This window comes from Marmota flaviventris, chromosome 13 (genome assembly GCF_047511675.1).
Source record: "Marmota flaviventris isolate mMarFla1 chromosome 13, mMarFla1.hap1, whole genome shotgun sequence".
Taxonomy (NCBI): domain Eukaryota; kingdom Metazoa; phylum Chordata; class Mammalia; order Rodentia; family Sciuridae; genus Marmota; species Marmota flaviventris.
In genome coordinates this window covers 90,847,394-90,861,129 of record NC_092510.1, presented here as the reverse complement: position 1 = coordinate 90,861,129, position 13,736 = coordinate 90,847,394, and the positions used below count along the sequence as shown (strand labels likewise).

At 39.7% G+C, this 13,736-nt stretch overlaps 2 protein-coding genes across 2 annotated transcripts in view; one reads left to right on the top strand and one right to left on the bottom strand.

The window, feature by feature from the left end:
- Positions 1-322: 322 nt before the first annotated feature.
- Positions 323-7,637, bottom strand: B3galt9 (beta-1,3-galactosyltransferase 9). Its single transcript, XM_027936155.3, has 2 exons — positions 7,356-7,637; positions 323-1,426 (listed from the first exon to the last, which is right to left on the bottom strand). Exons 1-2 carry the CDS (start codon positions 7,635-7,637, stop codon positions 323-325), a joined length of 1,386 nt encoding a protein of 461 aa, XP_027791956.3.
- The window catches only part of Fbxw2 (F-box and WD repeat domain containing 2), a 30,884-nt gene continuing 24,592 nt past the window's right edge, over positions 7,445-13,736 (top strand). Inside the window, exons 1-3 of the mRNA XM_027945215.2 lie at positions 7,445-7,529; positions 7,631-7,739; positions 12,603-13,112. Coding sequence (XP_027801016.1) covers positions 12,623-13,112 — 490 coding nt within the window. The 5' untranslated portion in view covers positions 7,445-7,529; positions 7,631-7,739; positions 12,603-12,622. The remainder of the gene's footprint in view (positions 7,530-7,630; positions 7,740-12,602; positions 13,113-13,736) is intronic.

Genomic DNA, 13,736 nt, shown 5'->3' with positions numbered 1-13,736 from the left:
TGTGTGAGACCTGAGGATCGATCTTCAGCACCACATAAAAAAATAAATAAAAATATATTAAAGACTTGGCTATAATTCGATGTACTAGTCTCTTTTCTGAAAGATTTTATTTTGAAAAAACCATGCCACACCAATTTAAATTTCTTAAAATGAGATCTCAACAACATAGATTACATCAAAGCACTACAAACATCTTGTATCCTTGCTAGGTATGATTAAAGATTCAGAGAAACTACATAAAACAAGGGAAAAGAGGGCTGCTTTCTATAACAGGAAAAAAGCATTTTAAAACCGACAGACTTACAAGAAAAGCAAAGACATCTTAATCATTGAGATACATATCATTATTTTTTATGGTCCCCATGTGAAAATGCTTAATGCTGTCAAGGTATGTCAGAAGTTTGCAGGAAATGAGCCCATAGTAAGTCTCAAACAGTGAGCATTCTTTCCCATCATTAATTTCCATCCACGCCAGGGATATTTCAGCATCTTTAGTGTCAGAGGATATAAAAATGAACTTATAGCAACATCTGTTGTATCTGATGTGTCTTTTTCCAGAAAATCTTGAACTGTGGATGGGTATAAGTCCAACGATCTTAGCACAAATCCCTACAAACACATCAGCAGGCACCATAATGGGTACTTCTTTGAAAACCACATATATCATCTGAGCCACATCTTGGGACATCACAAAAGCTTCACCACTGCAGTAATCTGGGTAGTATTTTTGTGAATACTCACTAAGAGGAACAAAGTTTTGGCTACCAGGGTCTCTGTTGGGTGTATCCTGATGGACAACTTTTCCTACATAGATATTTTCAAGGTGTTCCTTTAGATTGAGAAGATAATCTACCAAGCTTGGCAGATTGACAAACATCTCTTCATCAACTTTGAGAATGAATAGGGCATTAGAGCAGAATGTCACAGCCCACTGGGTCATTGTGATGATCTTCAGGGTTTGGTTCTCAAAACTGTCCAAGAAGATTCCTTCGATTATATCATTATTCTTATGGGATTCTTTGTCTATCTCTCTCTGAGTGGTTACCGTAACAGGCATTCCCAAAGCAAACAGTGTGAGAATGGGGTGCCCTTGGACACTGCTCACATTACCCCAGGTTTTTCTGATGAGTTCCCGTCTTGTTCCATTTCCTGGGCTACTGAAGACAAGAGAGAGCAAAAAAATGTTCTTCCCCTTGCAGATATCCGACTGGCTCAAGACATAGTATTTGGAAGGATTACTTCTTAGAGGTTCCATATTCAGTTTTCTTGCCTTCTCTTTAATTTCAAGAACTTTCATATCTACATGAGGTAAAGAATGCAGAAAATATTCTTCTACAAAGTCAGCCCCCAAAAGCAAGGCATGAAACAGTATGACATTAAACAGAATGAAGCACCACTGGTGAGTCCGAAGTCTGCAGAATGTCACCTGAATAAGAAAAGGATACATGGTCACTCAAGCTTCATCCCCATTCCTGGTTTGCTACCAGTGAACCCTGTAGGGACTTTTTTCATGGTATTGGGGATTGAATCCAGAGGCACTTTCCTCCTGAGCTACATCCCCAGCCCTTTATTTTATTCTATGTTCAATTTTGAGACAGGGTTGCTAGGTTGTTTAGGGCCTCACTAAGTTGTTGAGGCTGGCCTCCAACTTGCAGTTCTACCTCAGTCTCGAGTTGCTGGGATTACATGTGTTTGCACCGCTGCACCCAGCTCTATGGATTTCTTGAAGCACTTAGCAGTACACTCTACGATAAGTGTTTATTATTTATCACTATTCTCTGACTGTTCTACTAGATTGTGGTCCCCTGGACAGCTCTCTCTTCTCCAGTGCTCTAAGTCCATGTTAGGCACAAATGAGACACAGAGTGAGATGTCACTTAGTTGTTCTCTTCCTTATTTGGATAAAAGCCTACTTATTAGACCAAGAAGCTGTGTTAGACGCTGGGGATTGCAAAGAAGAACCAGACACAGAAATGTGGATATTACATAACAAGTGGCATCATTGTGATTTAAAAAAACCTATAGGAAAATATCTGATGTTCTTTTTTGAATGGAAGGACTTGGATCAGTTTCTTCTCTTAATTACAAAGGTCAAGGGCTATTTTTCCATGAAGTGGTTGCTTTTCTTGGCCATCACACAGTAATATTTATCAAACATTTACATTCTTCTACTATGACTTTCCCATTTAATCTAATTCTGAATCAGAGTCTGTTTTGACAGTGTCTCCTAATCCATCTGGTTTCTATCAGGATGGGTAGATTCCCACTATCTGCATGGCACCTCTTCAAAGGTTTAGGATGGACACGTGCCAAACTTACTTCACCTCAGTGAAGGAGATAAAAACTTTCCATCTGAAAGGGAATCTGCAAAATTGTAATATAACTAAGGAACAGTAAAGGAATTAAATCTCTATTCATTGGAGCTTTGACCAACAAAGCTTTCCATAATAATAGTTAGCTCTTACTGAGCACTTGTTGTGTGCCAGACATTGTGCTAAGCTTTTTATGTCTTAACTCATTTAGCCCCAGTAAATAGATAGGTCATTTTAAAAATTAAGCTGAGTATCTGAACAGTTTAGTTATTGCCTCAAGAACACACAATGAGCAAGGGCTTGGGGTAATACCCATGATCTGAAATCAAATTTGTCAGATTCTAAAACTTACTCTTCATCATTGGAGAATCCTGACTCCTTTCTCTCCTAGCCCATGACCATTAAATAGAAAAACAAAACAAGAAAACAAAAGAAACTTCTAAGAGCATAATCTGAACTCCCTTCCCTTTTCTCAGTGCAGATTTACACATAGAAAAAACTTCAACTTTTTCAGAGCCTATTTTAACAGATATCAAATGTTTCAAAGATCATTGGAAACTTACCTGCATGTTATTTGCGAACAATATTAGGACTGTGGAAGTTACTGAGTCCAGATGCTGTGTGTCCAAATGTATCTCAGGATCACTCCAGTCTAACAGCAACTGCAATAAAGTACTTTGTGTCTCAAACTTTAAGGATAAGGTTTCTTGCCAATCATCCTGAGCTTTTGTCCCAGAATACCTGCTGCCTGCATAGGAGAGTGAGTGCTGATCACGTTACGGGTAGAGTAAATCTAGGACAAAGAATAGAAAAAGCAAACCTCTTCAAGTGCTTCCAGTCCTGTGTATCTCATGAAACTGACTCCTTGTCTCATGCTGAGTTCCTGGTAAAAAACTTCAACATCACCGCTCCACAGCATCATTGACCAAGGAGAAATATTGTACAGTGGTTTCTCTAGTGCAACTCAAAAAACTAAACCTTAGGAATAATGCCCACTCCCTGGTATATGCACATATGCTAAAACTGTTTGAAACATTAAGGAATACTTGTCATCCCTACTGGATTCATTTGTGTTTCTTCACCAAGGAAACATCAAATAGTGTGGTCTGGTGAATCTTTTTATTTATTTTTAGCACCGGAGATTGAACCGAGGGACACTTAACCACTGAGCCACATCCCCAGCCCTTTTTTGTATTTTATTTAGAGACAGGGTCTCACTGAGTTGCTTAGGGCTTCGTTAAGTTGCTGAGGCTGGCTTTGAACTCACAGTCCTCCTACCTCAGCCTCCCAAGTCTCTGGGATTACAGAGACTCCACCATATCCGGCTCCACCATATCCGGCTGGTCTGGGCAATCTTATTGAGAGAAAGATTCTGAATTGTTGGTATCAGCTGTGCAAGAACTTTGCTAAATCATTTAAAAATTACCTCCCCTAGGAAGTTTATCTCCAAATAAAAAATATCATATAGCTCATTTTAGCCAAAATGAGGAAACTAAACATTTAATGTTTGCTATTTTCTTAGAGCATGTAGGAATTATCCTAAACACCATTTCTACTGGTAAGTTTATTTCAAGAAAAGAAATACCATTCAGCATATTTGCATGTTCCTGTCACAAACGCAGTTGCATTGAGCACTGTGTTCTCTTCCAGGCTGTATTTTATCTTTTTTTTTTTTTTACTACCTGACACAGGAGTTTTGTAATTATTTGGCTAGGAATAGCTTCTAAAAGTTGGCTGTTTTTGATCAATTATCATGCATTCTTGGAAATTGTTACCACGTGGGAAAATCTAACCTAAAAATTCAAATGAAAGGGAAGTTTTACATATATTAAATTTAATAATTAAATGATTCTTTTAAGTATTTAATTAAATATGAATACCATTTTGCAATTTTCTTTTTCTTTTTTCAAAGTCATAAGTTTTGCTCCTCAATCTTCTCTGGGCTCAAATTTACAGAGTATGGATATTTTATATGTGAGGGATCCAAACAAGATTATTTCTGGATGGGCTCCATTTGAAATTTTCAGTTTGATTTATCAAACTTCTACCTTAATGGCTTTGAGACTGCTGCAAAGAGATATTGGTGCTTGTTTTTCTTTTCTGACCTCCCTTTCCTAGAGGTTATTCAATTTGTATATCCATCTCTTGCTATATGTCTTTTAATGTTGTCACCAGTCACTGTCTGGCTTACAAGTCTGCAGTGGCTTCCTGTTGTCTACCACATATTGTTGCTCTCTTGTGCCCTGACAGTGAACACCCTACACTTGGCTTTCATCCCACATGATTTTTATTTCCCATGTCTCAAGTACTCTAAATGGTATCAGGATGCTTGGAACTTTGGATATGTGGCTATATAAACTTAAATTAACTACAAATAAATAAATTTAAGAATGTCTTTCCTCAGTTACATTAGGCACTTTTCATGTGTTCAGTAGCTACAAGAGGTTAGTGACTGCTTTATTGAATAGCACCAAGAGAGGACATTTCATTTATTTCTGAGGGTTCTCTTGGACAGTGCTGGTATAAAATGCATGTGAATGTATTTGCGCACATGTGCATGCCTGAGTGTACACCTGGGTGGGGATAACTTGTGCTCTGAAGTGGATTTGAGTTGAAATACAAAAAAAGGTGTTTAGAAGTAGCACTTGGAATAGTTTTAGTTCTTTTCCTTTTATTTTTTTAAAAGAAGAAAAGTTTATTTGGGTCATGGTTTCAGAGATTCAGTCCACGGTTGGACGGCTCCATTGCTCTGGGCCTGAGATGAGGTGGAACATCATGGTGGAAGGACGTGGCAGAGAAAAGCTGCCTGGTTCATGACAGCCAGGAAGCAGAGAGAACTTGAACTTGAATAAAGAGATAGGGATAGTATAATCCCCAAGGCTTACAGTAGGCCACCCCTACCTGCCTACAGTGACCACATATTAATCTATTAAAATGATTAATCCACCATGGATTAATCCACTGATTAATTTACAGTTCTCATAATGTAATCATTTCGCCTCTGAACATTACTGCATCGTCTCACATATGAGCTACCAAGGGACAGCTCATATCCTAATCATAACATCCTGGCCCTAGTCCCAAAAAGCTTATGCCCATATCACAATAAAAAATACATCTAGGCAATTTCCAAGAATACCCATAGTCTTATGAGTTCCAGAATTGCCCAAAAATCCAAGTCCAATATCTCATCTGAGACTCAAGTCAAACTCTTGACTGTGAACCTCCATAGAGATCAAAACCAAGTTACGTATGTATAATATATAATGGCACAGAGTAAACATTCCCATTCCAAAAGTGAGAAATAGGGACATAGGAAGAAGAGAAGGGGCCAAAGTAAGACCAAAACCCAGCTGGATAATCAAGTTCTGTGGCTCCATGTCCAGCATCTAGGGTACATGGCATTGTGATGTACTCTCCTAAGGGCTTGTGTAGCTTTGCCCCATGGCCTTGCTGGTTGCAGCCCATGTGGCCTCTCTCTTGTTTCTGCTTCATTTATGCAGCTTTCCTCAGCAAATGTTTCAAGTTACTGACATCTCTTAATCTCAGGGGTCTCCACTACAGGTTGGCTTCCTTCTGACATCTTCATACATTGTCCTCTCAGGGGCTGCATGCAGGAATTCTGAACCTGCAACACTTTGCCCAGCCTTCCAGCCCCCTTTCTTTGAATCTCAGTGAAAGCCTCCATTACCCCCTAACTACAGTATCCTGAATTTCTGCAGAACCAGTGCCATATGGATGACACCAAGGTCTGCTTCCATCTTAAGCAGTAGCCAGGCCTCCTGGGATCATACCTAAAGCAGCTTGTGAATGCCTGAGCATGATGAAACAACTTCCTTGGCCCTCCATGCAAGCAGGGTGCCCTCATGGTCTCTGCTCAAATAAATTTTTACTTTTATACCCTTGAGCCTGTGATGGATAGAGTCTTGATAATTCCTGAGATGCCCTCAAGCTATCTTTCTTATCATTTCTGTGCAGATTACTTAGCATCTCTTTAGTGGCTATAAGCTCTTCAATCACCACGACTTTCTTGGCCCTAGTTTTACATTCACTTTTCTGACCAAATTGCAAGTTTTTCAATTTTTTTTTGGCCGGGTTGGGGGGTGGGTGGGGGGGGGTGGGGATTGAAGTCAGGAGCATTTGACCACTGAGCCATATCCTCAGCAAGGCCTCCCCCCTCCATTGCTGAGGCTGACTTTGTACTCTTGATCCTCCTGATTTTTCAAATCTTTTTCCTGTTTTCTGCTCCTGATTATCACAGTAAACTTGACCAAAAGCTGCCATCAATATCCATATCACTGCCTGAATGCTGTGCTGCCTTGAAATTGCCTCTTCCAGATTAACAGGTACATCACCTTTAAATTCAGCCTCACAGAAAGTCTCAGGACATAGGCAAAATGTAGATAATTTCTGTGCCAGAATTTAACATGCATGGTTTCTTAGAAGAGCATGGTAGAGGAAAGATGCTCAGTTCATTATAGCCAGCAAACAAAGAGATTTGGTTCTTGACACTAAATATTTGCAAACTTTTCAGCTTCATTCAGTCCTTCAGAGGATGACAGGGTGCTATATTTACTCTTCAAACGAGGAGTAATTACTTCAGTTTGAGTAACCAGTTTAAGTGTTGTAATTCCAATCTATGTAATGTGACTGCCCCCTTGCCAAGCTTTATTTTCTCCATAGGTTTGTCCCATGCCTGCTTGGTTACTTATATCTTCCTGCTTCTACTAGATGTAGGCCTCAGGTGGTCAGGGATTTCTGTGTTTTTTGTACCCTAACCTATCTCCTTGAACAATGTTTGGGTTATAATAGCTGCTCAATGGATTGAATTTGGACACATCTCAACTTAGTCACAGCTGCCTCTCCCCAGTGAATTGAGACTATTAAGAAAAACTGTGGCTGAGTGCAAGATAAGGCTGAGTAAGGGACATCAAACTCTGGGCAAATCTGGATGTTCCGCAGGAAGCCGAAGATACCGTCGAGCCTCCACTGCACTATAAACTAGGCTGGAGCCCCACGGCGTGCCCCGCCTTCCTGGCTCACCCCTTTCCTTCCCATCACCCCTTTCCTTCCCATCTCCCCTTTCGGGCGGGGCCGGAAGTGCAGCCGCTTCCGCCGGGCGCCGGGGGACAGCGGGACGCGCGGAGATGACGCGAGCAGCACCGGAAGCCGCTCCCCAGTGAGGCTGCGGACCCAGAGCGGCGGCCGCAGGTCCAGGTCTGTGTGCGAGGCGGGGCCCGTCAGGGAGGGGGCTCTCTGCCGCCCGTGCCTCTGCTGACCCGCGGTTACTCCGGCTGTTTGTCTTTCTCTCCCTGCAGGCGCCATGGCTGCGGAGCGGACCCGGCCGCTGCGAGGCTCTGGCGGCCCGAGCGCGCCTACTCGGTGTGAGCCCGGCGCGAGGTCCCGGGCCCCGGGGCGCTCGCTCAGGTCAGTGTCGCGCGGAGCATGGCTCCGGGAGCCGGGGACCTGGGAGCTACTAATCAGCTCCGGGATCTGGAGTTCATTTTAGAGATGGGAAAATTAGGTCTGGGAGCTCCTGCCTCCTAGTTTCTCAGTTTCCTAGGTGCTAAATGAGATAACTGAAGTCCCAGGGCTACCAGGAGTTGGAAAGATGAGGAAGTGTGGCGAGGTGATTTATGAACTATAAGCCGTTGTGGTAATATGGGGGACTGCGCCATAATTGTGGGTATGCCATGGAAACAGGTGTGTATGTGGGGTGCCTCTTGGAAAAAAGCAAAGATAATAATATTCTAAGTAATAATGGTAGCTGGCATTTATTGTGTGCTTACAGTGCGCCAGGTTCTATACCAAATGTTTTTTTTTGTGTGTGTGTGTGTGTGTGTTTTATCCTGCTTAAATCCTCACAAACCTGAGTTTATGGGTGTGAAATGCTGTTAGTGGCCGCTTGTTTTTACAAGTAAGGAAACTGGATTTGAGGTAGGTGGAATGATTTGCCCAAGGTCACTTGGTAGCAAGTGGAGTTGGAGAGCCCTTATTTGTATGAGTAAAAGGAACCTCTCCCTTTCCTCATCTCGCCTCTCTGGAGGCAGCAATATTATTATTTTCTTAAGTTTACAAGATGTTTTACACATGTGTAAGTTTTTAGGCTAATGTACATTTTCAAAGCGCCCCCCCCCCCCTTTTTTAAAAAGCTGCTTGATAGGAAAAAAGAGGGAAGAGGAAGCCTTCTTCTTAACATATGTCTGGCTTTCATTCTTTACTAGGCCAGGTCCTGATGGAGTAGAAGAAGAGAAAACATTCACACTGTTTTATCTAGAATGTGCTGTCTTTAATAAGGTGTTGGAGTGTAAATTTGGTTTTGCTTGGGAAGGGTGGAAACTGGTCAAGATGTTGAGCTTGATACTTTCTATGCAATTCTGGAAATGCCACTCCATTTCTTAGGCCATAAATTTCTCATTTGTTAAGTAAGGACAATAATATTGACAACCTTTATGAACTTGTGAAGATCAAGTGAGGTAATATGTATGAGCACTACTTCAGTCTTTGAAACCAGTTTAAATAAGAGAGTTGCCTAAGGGAACAGAGAAAATTAATTGCAGATCCAGAGATCAAACCCAGGTCTCAACTCCCAAGTTAGGAATCTTTTCAGCACAATATGTATTTCCTCAGAGCTTTGTGATTGTTAATATTAAAGTCAGAAGGGCAAGTTTAATGTTGAGTTTGAGGTGGGGAAAATAAGTGTTAGACAGCAGGGGATGTGGGTAGGGGAGAGAGGAAAAAGTACCTAGTGAGCAATTTATAGCCTCAACTCAGTAACTACCCTTAATTATAAAATTAAACCCAGGAAGTTCGAGTCCTTAAATTTTTCTTCCAGGTATTAAGAGAAACTTTATGATAAGATAAGGTTGGGAGGGATGTCAGTGGTCATGTCATTCCAGCCTCAGTGCCACAAAAAGGAATCCTTTCCAGATGTTCATAGTAATGAGACTAATAAAAAGTACTATTTGAGTTACCCTAAGTTGGGCACTATGCCATACATCTCCCTGCTTTATTTCTTATTCTCAAAATCCTGAAGTTGAATAGTAATTTGCATTTCACATATGACAGAATTGAAATTTAGAAGTTAGTTGAACATTTCCATGATCACATAGGAAGTGGCTGAATCAGTGAAAAATTTGACTCCAGAGCATTTTCATTTATCCCATTCTGCCTTTGTCTGTATCCAGCTGTCCAGATTATTCACAGTAATGGGAAACTCACTACTCTGGAGGTGGTTATTCCATTGTTGGAAAGCTTTGATGATTTAAAAGCTCCTTCTCATGTTGAATTGAAATTCTACTTCCTGAGGTTTCTCCCTGGAGACCTTGTGCTACCAGTACATGATATTCCTAAAGGCACTGTAAAAGAGTTCAGTTTAGACCTATGACCTTAAGGAAGTTCCTTCCAAAGTTAGTTAATTCTTTTAGAAAATTAAAAATCTGTGGCTTGTTAGTTTTGTCTTGTTTGTGGTGCTGAGATAAATTGGTGTTTTTAACAGTACATTCCGCAGAGTTAATGAAACCTACTTTATTTAACAAAAAACAAAAACCTTTATCATAAGAATTGGAGGTGAAGAACTAGAAAATAGCCTCCGTAGGTGTTGAACAGTAATGTAATGTAAGAGCTGGACCAAAAAATTCTTTTCAGGGCTTAGGAGAATATATAAATATGTACATCTTAGACATGACGGGGCCTTTTAAAATAAAGGTGCTCACTGGAAAGTTTATGGGCACATTACTTTGGCCTGTTGTAGGATTGCTCTTAAATATTCATGAATGGTAAGAACCTGATGATGTTTTAATGATTATTTTAGATTTGCCTTGTGGCCATTTAACTCAGAAATGTAAGCAGATGTGTGTCATAGTGTGTAGGTGTGTGTGGGTAGATGTGGTGAAGGATGTCCCTCCACACTTTACTGTAAACAACAACAAAAAATGATACCAAAGCATGTGTTTTTAATTGATCATATTAATTAATTAGCTGTTGTGACAATGTGGGGATCCTTCCAAAAAGGATTGTTCTAGAAGGTTGCTAGGATACAGAGGAAGAAGAGGGCTTGTTATCTTGTAATAAGTTGATACAGCTTGATGTGAACTATTTTTGGCAACCAAGTTATCTTTTATAAATTAATACATCCTTTAGCTCAAATCCTTCAGCTTTAAGAATATTATCTTGAAGTCCAATCAGTTATAGGAACCAAAACTATTCTATAGCAGATGTGACTGATGTGAACTAATAAGTCACACTATTTTTTGTCTGAATACATTCTTGCCAAATTTGATATTGGAAATGTGTTTACTCACCTTATATTAAAGTTGGAAGATGAGATCTGGCTTTTTGTGTAGTTGTGATCTAGGTGATTTTTCGGAAAGAAATTTATTTCCTTTTTCAGTTATTATGGACATAAATTTTAAAAATTAAGAGGTCAGTCTTGTAGGAAACTAATCAGATTAAAAGGCTTTTTTAAAAAGTCCTGTGGAGCTGGGCACAGTGGTGCACACCTATAATCCTAGCATCTTGGGAGGCTGAGGCAGGAGGATTCCAAGTTATAAGCTGGCCTAGGTAACAAAGTTGAGACCTGCCCTGAGTTCAAAGTCAGCCTCAGCAATTTAGCGAGGCCCTAAGCAATTCACTGAGACCCTGTCACAAAATAAAATATAAAAAAGGGCTGGGGATGTGGCTTACTGGGTGAGCGCCCCTGGGTTCAATCCCTGGTATTAAAAAAAAAACAAAAACCTGTCACTCATCTAATAGTACATGTCCCAATCTTGGGGATGAGGGTTTTTTTTTTTTTTTTTTTAGTTGGTTTGCTCTATTTTCTTGATCTCTTTCCATTAGTTTAGTACACATTATGAAGAGGGAATTGATGCCTGTTGATACTAATGCAGGATACTTTAAAATTCTTTTGTCCTATTTAGTCTTGGAACAATTTGTCATTCTCCCAAAAGGAAAAATGGTATAATCAGATACAGTCCCCCCAGATCTTGTCACCCGGTTGTGGTTCTTCTGGTTATCACTGACTTAAGACAGACAACTGGGTGTACTGATCTTCAGAGCACTGCCTTCCATTCTGTTCTGCTCTTTTACTAGCTCTGTGAGTATAGGCAAGTAATTTATCTTCTGTGACCTGTAGTTTTCTCATCTGCAAAGTGAAGATGGTGATAACTGTTTGTTTGTTTTAAGCATCAAGATTATTATTTTTTGGGCTGGGGATGTGGCTCAAGCGGTGACGCGCTCGTCTGGCATGTGCGGGGCGCTGAGTTCGATCCTCAACACCACATAAAAATAAAATAAAGATGTTGTGTCCACCGAAAACTGAAAAATAAATAAATAAATAAATAAATAAGATTATTATTTTTTGTTTTTGTGTTTTTGAGATGGGGGAGGGCAGGTCTCAACTTTGTTACTGAGGCCAGCCTATAACTTGGAATCCTCCTGCCTCAGTCTCCCAAGGAGCAAGGGTAACAGGCGTATGCCACTGTGCCCCACAGTATTAGCGTTATCAATTTGCCTTATTTGTGCAGGCTTCTAGGACCCTCATGGGTTTCTGGCACACATGATTAAGACTTGTCAGTAGCTCATCTGAGGCTTATAGAAACAGACTATGTAATTCATGTTCTAACAGGTAGTTCCAAAAAGGAGGTAGAGGAACCAGAATGTCTGAGGCACATAACTTACTTCATCTGTGTATATTTTTTTCTTCATACCTTTTTGCCTGGACATCTATTGCAAAAGCAAGCAGTCAGTTCTGTGGTTTTGGTGACAGGTTAAGTTAAACCTAGCAAGATAACTAATAAATAATGTCTTAGGTTACTGCTCCAGAGACTTGCTTTCTGGTTGTTATATCTGATGCTTATTTTTATGATTTTAGTGCTCAAATAAAGTGTATTAAGGAATTAATTAAGGAAGTAATTTTATAGTAACTCTGATAGGGGGATGTATTATAGAATACATTGTTTCATTATGAATGAATATTTGTAAGTCTTTTACTGTGATAATGCATGTAGCATGTGCTAGACTTCAAAAGGAACAAGTCAGACACATCAGCCTGTTTCACTGATTTATGTTTCAGAGATAATGATTTGTTAAAATGTTTTCCCAAATTTATTTTCTTTTATGTGCATTGGAAGAGTTTTAAAATGAATATGGTACATAACTGTAAAATTGTAGTAACTAGGCATAAAGTTGTAATGCTAAATTTTTTCATTAATTTTAATACTTCATTTGTTAGCAATCTTGCTTGAATGGTCTTTTTGAACAGAACTAATACAATATTTTGATGTGCCACAGGTAAATTTTTCCATAACCTTATGGAGAGAAAGGACTTTGAGACATGGCTTGATAACATTTCTGTTACGTTTCTTTCTCTGACGGACTTGCAGAAAAATGAAACTCTGGATCACCTGATTAGTCTGAGTGGGGCAGTCCAGCTCAGGCATCTCTCCAATAACCTGGAGACTCTCCTCAAGCGAGACTTCCTCAAACTCCTTCCCTTGGAGCTCAGTTTTTATTTGTTAAAATGGCTTGATCCTCAGACTTTACTCACATGCTGCCTCGTCTCTAAACAGTGGAATAAGGTGATAAGTGCCTGTACAGAGGTGTGGCAGACTGCTTGTAAAAATTTGGGCTGGCAGATAGATGATTCTGTTCAGGACGCTTTGCACTGGAAGAAGGTTTATTTGAAGGCTATTTTAAGAATGAAGCAACTGGAGGACCATGAAGCCTTTGAGACCTCATCATTAATTGGACACAGTGCCAGAGTGTATGCACTTTACTACAAAGATGGACTTCTCTGTACAGGTAAGATATGCTGGTTGTTGTTTTTGTTTATTTTATCTTAAAATCAAGCTTGTGAGGGTCAGGTGTTGATTATGTTAGCTATCTGAAATGGCATATTCCTCCTAGCCTTTGAGTATATTGTCCACCCCTCTTTATCTTCTGTCCCTCTGTAGAAGACAATCATTTTTATAAGGTTTAATGAAAGGAAGAAAAAAAAAAAAGCTTCAGACTTTCTTCTAAGCATAAGGTGAATGAAAAAGCTGTAGATTATCTTTTCTATATTTTTCTTCCATGTATAGTCCTCCATGTTGGTTAATTCTGTTTCTTTTACTCTAAGTGATTTGGCGGGGGTGGGGGGGGTGGGAAAGGAGTCAGTAGGTGAAAAAATTGGTATCTAACTATTCAAGGAACAAGTCAGACACATCAGCTTGTTTCACTGATTTATGTTTCAGAGAAAATGATTTGTTAAAATGTTTTCCCAAATGTATTTTCTTTTATATGCATGGAAAAGTTTTGAAGTGAATATGGGACATTAACTGTAAAATTGTAGTAACTAAGGATAAAGTTGTAATGCTAAATTTTTTACATTAATTTTTAATACTTCATTTGTTAGCAGTCTTGCTTGAATGGTCTTTTTGAACAGAA